The sequence below is a fragment of the Chenopodium album genome, chromosome 4 (assembly GCF_948465745.1).
Source record: "Chenopodium album chromosome 4, dcCheAlbu1.1, whole genome shotgun sequence".
Classification (NCBI taxonomy): domain Eukaryota; kingdom Viridiplantae; phylum Streptophyta; class Magnoliopsida; order Caryophyllales; family Amaranthaceae; genus Chenopodium; species Chenopodium album.
This window is the reverse complement of record NC_137837.1, coordinates 16,557,386-16,565,837: the sequence shown is the minus strand read 5'-3', so window position 1 is coordinate 16,565,837 and position 8,452 is coordinate 16,557,386. Positions and strand designations below refer to the sequence as shown.

The 8,452-nt window shown below is 34.5% G+C and overlaps 1 protein-coding gene across 1 annotated transcript; it reads right to left on the bottom strand.

Annotated features, from left to right (window-relative positions):
• Positions 1-300: 300 nt before the first annotated feature.
• On the bottom strand, positions 301-8,138 carry LOC145626767 (putative magnesium transporter NIPA6). Its single transcript, XM_081679245.1, has 9 exons — positions 7,589-8,138; positions 7,418-7,474; positions 6,710-6,800; positions 6,449-6,609; positions 6,241-6,368; positions 6,001-6,138; positions 4,773-4,865; positions 4,314-4,431; positions 301-896 (listed from the first exon to the last, which is right to left on the bottom strand). The coding sequence occupies exons 1-9, from the start codon at positions 7,707-7,709 to the stop codon at positions 766-768; spliced, it is 1,038 nt and encodes a 345-aa protein (XP_081535371.1). The 5' UTR covers positions 7,710-8,138; the 3' UTR covers positions 301-765.
• Between the last annotated feature and the right edge of the window lie 314 nt (positions 8,139-8,452).

The following is an 8,452-nucleotide window of genomic DNA, read 5'->3' as shown; positions in this document are numbered from 1 at the left end:
GTCAAAAAAAAAAAAGACCTTAACTTTGGTGGTGTAAAGTGATGCTCAATGAAATATTTGTGGGTCGATGTTTTAAAAACAAGTGTGATTATTTAATTGAAATGAGTCATTATAAACTTGTTTTTTGTTTGAGTGTTTAGAGAGCCATAAGTATAAGTGATAAGAATGGATCTCAAAATCTCTTATAGTAGAAAAGAGGACTCTTACCATTTGAGTTATCCCTCACTCTCAAATAAATAATTATAAAGTTGAAGTAAGGATATCATGGAAAGTTGTCCAAAATTCATCTATTGAAGTTCCTCACATCAAATTAATTATTTACTATGCCAATAAATTTGGTTGTGTTACTTAAAGTACAATATGCACCAAAAACGGTTTGTAGAAAGAATAAAGGGGTAAACTTTTGCTTCTACCCCAAAATATAGCACAGTAAAATTTTACAAGGACATACCACCATGGACTAACGCTAAATTGGTGGACAAGCCATAATTAAACAGTATAAATAATTAGTTAGTGAGCTATTTGCACAAGAGAGAATACATTGACCCGCCGAGAGGTGCAGCTTGTGAAAAAATTTGAGCTCAAACCAATATGCATAGCTCTGCATCTTATACAACTGGCACAAGCATGTATATCATCAAACTGCATTACATGCCTCGTCGGAGGTTCTCCAAAATCACGCGTTAGGCTTCCTGTAAAGAGAAGCTGCATCTCTGAGGGGTGGGACAACCCGTAAATGCAAAACGTTTTTCAGCAACATTCAACCTAATTGAAGTAATCTTGGCGGATGATTGAGATACGGTTAGAAGGTGGATCATCTTCATCCCTTTGCTTCCAGAGCTCTCCATTACTTTGCAGATGCCATGATACTTTTGGAGAGAGTGGCGTATATAAATCTGAGACAGTAAAAAACAAGGTGTTAAGTAATGACAATAAGGAAGTGAAGGGAAGATTATTCCAAGCATTACTAGAATATCAAGAAACATTAAACAAATAACTTATAAAGGGACCAAATCTACCGAGTCAAATTGTGTCAACGAATTTCATCAGTCACTAGATCCAGTTTTGTAAAAGGCCTATATTGTGTTTAACATTACTGTTGTACAGAAAGAATATATTCTTCAAGTTCATCGATTCTTGGGATAACAAAAGCCTTATTGTTTTCATAAAAGAGCTATCTTGATGCACAAGAGAAATCACAGGGGTAGGGAAAAACAAATCCAAAAGGTATATGCAATTATAATTAATTCTTTAGAGTAGGAAACTAACAACTAATTACATCAACATATGCATTTGAGTTTTCAGTTTTCTATTCAGTTTTGGGTAAGAGGAAAATAACGTGACTACATCATCTCAGTTATAAGCCGAGGCCATGGGCAGATTGAGCATCAAAAGGAAAAGAGAGAAACTAACAAGTTAGACAAAAGGCAGATAAGAAAATAGACTACCCAAGTCAAACTCAAATAGAATCCCCTGTTTTTATCTTACGAAAGATGGATACCCATATATAACTGTATTCATAATTTCAGTGTAGTCCCTCTCTTTCATTCATGGATACCCCATGTATCACTTTAACACGGTATTACAGCGCCTCAAACATTAAAGAAGGGAAGAAAAATTACAATTAACTATTCAGCTCATACTGTAATAGTCAAAACTGGACTTTGAAAGTATACATGTTCACAAAATTTGGTATCACTCAACTAAAGCAACTGGCTAGAGTGTAGTAGCCAGATTTTGAGCATATTATTCCAAGAAAAAATACACCCATTCCCAACACTATTGAACATATATGGATCACACGACTCACTAAGGCTCTGTTTGGTTTGACGAAAAACATTTTGAATGAAAAATGACTTCATGGAATACATTTTTTCAAGGAACATTAGCAAATTAGTTTTCCTTTAGTTTATTTCCTTACAAGAAAAGTTATACACGAATATAAATGGGAGTGGAAAGGTGAGAATGGATAAGAGGAAAGGAAAAAAAAAAACGAGGGAAGAAAGGTGGTTTCCCTTCTCTTGTAAAGGAAAATGTTTTCCACCATTTGGAAATTTGTTTTCCACCCCTTCCCAAATCAAACAAAGGAAAATGAGCGCAAATGGGAAAATCATTTTTCATGATAACATTTTACATCAAACCAAACACTCCTTTACGTACACTAAAATGAAGTAATAACTTAAATCAAACTATAGTTAAAATCAAACCACCTTGAGATACCAGGATCAATGTCCAGAAGAATTATTTAATTTAACTTTTTTTCTTTCACTCACTTAGTGTACCTTTATCATTCAGGCTACACTCAACCAATACCATGCCATCACTACTGGCTACAGCTTACAAGCCGCTACTCACCCATTCCAGATTAGTACACTTTCCTTCTTCATTTGTCTCAAACTAGTGTTCTTTCTTCTAGTTTAGGAAATAACTCTTTTTCTTTTTTTTTAATGGAGTGACATTTCTCTCTTTCCACTACTAAACAGCTAGGGTTTCACACTTTCTTAAATTCACTATAAGAACAACCCACTTATCCTTTATCAAATCTATTTTTTTGATAAAATAATGCTCCATTGTCTCCTTTCACATCAACTTCTCCAAAAATTATCACCTAAACTATGTGCATTGATACGTGTCAAAACTAATGTGGGATGAAGTGAGTATTCCACACACAATGCCCGCTTAGGATCTTATGCAACTTCTTTTCAGGTATAAAAACTATATATTAAAATAAAAAAATAAAAATAAAAAATAAAAAAAAGGGTCAAAAAAAGATGGGCAGGTGGTTCACTATTGCAAATTGAATTTCAGCAACAAAACCACCTTGCTGCCAGAGGAGCATCTACTGAGACCGCACTTTTTTCCCTCCTTTTCCCTGATTCCCTCCCCTTACTTAATTAATCCCCTTCCTATGCTCATTTTGCAACCCTTTCTTCCTCTATCAATCATTTGATTGCACCAGTTCTATAGGACACCACAATCCTCCAACATTCAACAAGTAGGATAAGGCTTCTATAGGCCCATCAATAATTAGTTCACCCCAAATAATTAGTTAGAATTGTAAATTAAGGGTTTTTTTTTAACCTTTTTTATTTATATCTTATTTCTTGATAAAACTGATTTCAACTTTAAAACATTTTTTCTGACCTAACTCCAGCTAATCCTTTCAAATTTTTATAATTGAACAAGTAGGGGCAGCTATCATATGCAGCCTAATAGGTCCCTATGAAGTTTGCATTGCTCACTCTTCTATGAACCGAGATACCCTGAGGCCTGAGACAATAGTACAGCACTACAGCTTACATGAAATTGCATATATACTATCATGAAACCTCGACACTATGCTCATGTATTATTATGGTACTAATTGTTTGACACATTGCTTTTAGGGACAATGCAAATGTTACATTAGTGTCAACTAGCCCTGGTCCATTGTAAAACTCATTTTACTTTCATATAAGTTTAATGATAGAGAATTAGAGATGAAGGATAAGTGACTCATTCAATGGCCATGGAAGAACACTTGAAATCTTACTAAATGTTCTGTTCCAAGGCAAAGATACACTGAAGAATCATTTAAACGAAAAATTCTGGAATAAATAACTTATGTTTCATTAACAAGGAACCCTTAACTTCACAATTTAACCAAGAACAGGTCAGCAATTGAATATTCTGGTGTAACCAACAAACTATGTTTGGCAGAACTATAAACTTAACCAATAATTAATTAATGTTATTTAATAACTTGCCCATTATCTCGAAACAAATTACCCTTTACACTTAAAGTAAAGTGGGCACCCAAAACTGAGAGCACATAGACATTAAGTTCATAACTAAGCCACCACCAATATGGAGAAAATTACAAAGTTTCTCTCATGAATAATAATGATCTACCTGCACAGGAAATAGCTATAAAGTAGTTTTTAATAACACTTTCAGTAGATTTGATACACTTTTGAAATATGTACTGTTAGCACTACTGTTTCTGTACCACTTTTCATATGACACTGTCCTCAGGACTCAGGTGCACAGAAGTCTTCCGAGTTTATAAATATCGGCTGTCAATGGTTTTATAGTTACATAATTTCTCAAAAAATATTATAAGGATCAAGTTCCAAGACAAAATGCCTTATTATAAACTTTCATGTACTCTACAGACTACAGCTGAAATACCGTGATTCCTCCTATATTGATAAGTAGCAATGAAATAAATTATAAACATTTTGTTTCTTACACTTCAATTGGTTATCATAAAATTTTCAGCACTCATACAACAGAATTAAACACCAACATCAAATAAAACAGAAAAACCATACCTGTAATGAACGGCTGATCAGGCTCTCTTGTACTATGTAAGATTGCAGTTCCTGATAGCACAGTGATAAATCCACAAAGCTCGGATGCAATGCTGCTTATACTTTGACCATAATAATCCTATAGATCGGAGCCAAATTAAGAATGACATGATATAATCGATGCATCTTTGAACAAGCAAGTCTGCATGTACTTCCTCTGTTTTTTTATACTTGCAACACAACTTTTATCACGCTTATCAATGAGGTGATTAAACTAGGTAAACAAATGAATTAAACTATGAAATTTAAACTGTAGTAACTTATCCCTTTCTTCTTATAGGTGTTAAAATTTTGTAAATTAATTTATCCGTTTGTCTAGTCTAATATCTTCCTTAACATGCGTGTCAAAGGGGTGTGTTGCAACTAAATAAAAACGGAGGAAGTATTAAATATAGGCTAATGAAAGTACAAAGGACATACCTGGAACATAATTGCACTAGCAAGAATCGTAAATGATGTGAACAGTGCATAATAGATAGGAGAGACCAATGCCGTATTGAATGTATCAAGTGCCTGTAATTATTTCCAGTGGAAATCAGATTAACAATGAATAGGTATTGGCTGTCTGAAGTGAGCCAGGTTCTAAAATGAATTAGTGACATTTGAATGAAATAACAATCATAGTATACGACTGTTCTACATCTGTTACTGTAGTAATCATGGAATTTCAAGATAGTAGTGGATCTGCAGAGCACAAAAATGTTTGATACTTCGATGTTTTTAGAAATCTACACTAGCAGGATTTCAGTACGGAAAAATACAACTGAACTCATCAAAAATATTTACAAAATCAAGCTAGTACTTTCATTTCCCCATTATTTAAACAAAATAAAAAAGCATCCTTTTGCAGCTACTCACAACTCAGCATCAATATCAACAGGTTCAACACTGCGACTCCATGTAAATATGGGATAGATGGATTTTTTAAGTACATGGTCATGGATAAATACAGCATGAGAGAGAGATGTGGCCAGGAAAATTTTTGCATGGAAAAACTTGGTGGTGGGCAAATTTTTGCTTGAACACATAGATTTATCCATGACCACATATCTCTCTCATGCCTATTTTTGCTTGAAAAAACTCGGTGGTGGGTAAATTTTTGCTTGAACACATAGATTACCTATAGGGGAGTCCTTGGGTCCACATAGCATTCTACATTTCTAAGCAAGACGTACATCTTCACTTTCTGAATAATCATTTTGGGAAGGGGGTTTCTAGCACAAAGCCACAAAGTATCAGTTATCTTTCGATTTCACCCAAAGGTCGAGGGGAAGGGAGGATACAGAGAATCCAATAAGATGCAATCAACTTGGGTTAACTTAAGGGATGACTAAAATGCCAATTTCAAAGAAAGAAGGTATGAAAAGAAGGGAAGATATTCAGATTCCTTTGCCCAGAAGGCATACGGCTGCAGTGTTAGGCACTCCCCCATCCCCATTTTTCCTTTAAACGATGTATCAAGTTCAGGGTGAGGGATAGAGCTTTTTTGTAACAATGTAGGGGGATTTTAGTAACATTCAAATTGTGTCTAACATCACATAAATGCGAACAATGGCTCTCCTTGAGGAGGCCAGGTGCTCACAGAAACTAAATAACTAAATAGGAAGATGCTTCATAAAATTTCTACTGATTTTGAAGGAATGCCTACCATGTTGAGATAATTTAACTGTATAATGATACATGTAACTGAAACCATCGCAAAAATCCATGCATGTAAGTATTTGAATTGATTAGCTCCATCCAAAGTAAGTTTGATTGCAATACCAATGGCCTTCACACTCATTACCTGCAAAGTACACGACATAATATGAACTGAAGAGCTTAGATATAGTAAAATAGATGTAGCGTACAAACACCAAAGTTACACACTACAAAGCAATATACTTACTGTCAGAGATCCAATAATCGAACATATGCCTATATAAATCAATATATTGGTTTGACCATATCGAGGAGCACAATACATGATCAGTACCAATGCCACGGCTACAATTGATGCCGTATATAACAAAAATGCTGTGTGGACAATCATAAGCAAAAATTAATCATGACGCTCTAAAGATCATAAATGTGGATGTTTGAATATATGAACAGACCTGGCTGAATAGCTAATGCCCATATCTCATCAACAGAATCCATTGAACGTTCCCCTGGTGCATGAAGCACAATGACAACAGAGCCTACTATGCAGAGAAGACACCCAAGCATCCCCATCTTCTGCAGTTTTTCGTCTAATATACAATGGGCCAGCACCGCACTGAACCAATTCCCAAAATCAGTTGCAATAGTTCAAACACAATTGTATTGCAATGGATAGAAAAACAGATGAATTACCAGCACATTCAGCTTAAACTTACCTAACAATTATACTCAATGCACCAAGTGGTGTCACCAGCACAGCGGGTGCATAAATGTAAGCAACAAAATTAGCAATTTCTCCAACAATCACTGCCCAAATATAAACCCCAAAATGCAGAAATGAGTACATTGAAACTTGGGAAACAAAACAAAAAGCCATCTGCAGATTGGTTATTTCTCCAACAATCACCAATTTTCCCCAAAGAACACTTCTAAACACAAAATTAATTGAATTTGGTTTGTGGAAACAGACACAACAATAACTACAGCATTATAATTAAATTACAACAAATTGAACAGCATAACCAAATGGTTTTTTTTTTAAGTTTATAATATAGGAACTATAAGTGATTACTTGCAATTCGAAGTTGCAAAAAACTCTAGGAACTTAAACTTAACGCCAACAAAATTATTAAATGCACATAATCGAACAACATAACAATCAATTCCATTCCATAATCAATGTGACATGAATCGCATGATAACATTGTACTATCTATGCCTACAAATGAAAACGCACTCGAAACAATCCAATCCTTAGTTCCATACAATAAAGAACACAAATTGGTAGCTTGTGTTCAACAATGCCATCATCATACCACCTTTAGAATGTCCTTTTTCACAAATTCAACAGCACAAAACCAAATTCGACAAATTAACAACATTGAACAATAATAAATTAATAATATAAAGGAAGAGTGGCTTACTAGTGCCCATTCCCACCCACCAAAGGGGCTCCATCAAGTAGCCATACCCACCATTTCCTAAAATTAATCAAACAAAACACAATTAACACACATTTTAGGCATAATTAGGTAAAATGCTGAAAAGGGTATTTATCAAATTGACCAATATAATCACATAGTAGAGAAAATCACCAGCCCGAGGGCCCGCGACACCGGCCCGCTTAAGACCCTTCTTCTTGATGATGAAACTAGACCCAATGAAGGCACTTGACACACATGCCAATATCACCCCCTTCAAATTACTGCTATACATTGCTTCCCAAAACAACAACAACCACAATAATAATCAAAACAACAACGATTTTGATTGACCATGTATCATGATCCTCTAAAATACACAAACCCCAGATTAAATTTCAGCTTCTTCTCTAATAATTCAATCCCACACCCTAAGCAACCCAAATTTCCAAAAAAACCAAATCAATTTGTTGGGATTATGATCGAAATCTTACAAACCCAGCTCAAAATTTTTGAGAAAATCTAAATAATGAACTTCGTTACAAGAAAAAAAAAATGGAAAATAGTTGACCAGAAGTTACAGAAGCTAATTTTTCTTTGAATTTTTATAATTGGGTTGTTCTTCCTCTTATTTTATTTCTGCAAAGTTTGCGATCTCCTTTTACTTTTCTTTGATCAATCACATAAAAATGAGAGGCAGAAAAAGAAATTAAATTAAATCAAACAAAAACGACGTATTTTCGTAAAAAAATAAATAAATAAAAATTCTAATCCCACCTGCCCGTCTATTTGCCATTTGAGCCATCAAGGCATCAATACGTTCAAATTCTGACATGGGGCCCATCATTTGGAGAATGCTAGTATTGCAATTTGCAAGTACTTGTTAAACTAAGAAAAGTGTCAATTTTTTATGCGGAGAAATTAAGTGAATTACTATGTAAGATCCCGTGATATGCACGTATAATCCTTCCGTCATCCTCTCTTCGTACCTTTTTGATAGTCCTTTATGTACAAATTGTAATCTCAAAATACTCACCC

What these genes read in the sequence shown, in the direction of transcription:
- LOC145626767 (XM_081679245.1), bottom strand. Translation starts at nt 7,709, where the DNA reads ATGTATAGCAGTAATTTGAAGGGGGTGATATTGGCATGTGTGTCAAGT. An exon ending in GTGGGTGGGAATGGGCACTA is followed by an intron (nt 6,801 to 7,417) that starts GTAAGCCACTCT and finishes ATATTTGGGCAG; the next exon opens with TGATTGTTGGAGAAATTGCT. An exon ending in CTAGTGCAATTATGTTCCAG is followed by an intron (nt 4,432 to 4,772) that starts GTATGTCCTTTG and finishes TCCGATCTATAG; the next exon opens with GATTATTATGGTCAAAGTAT.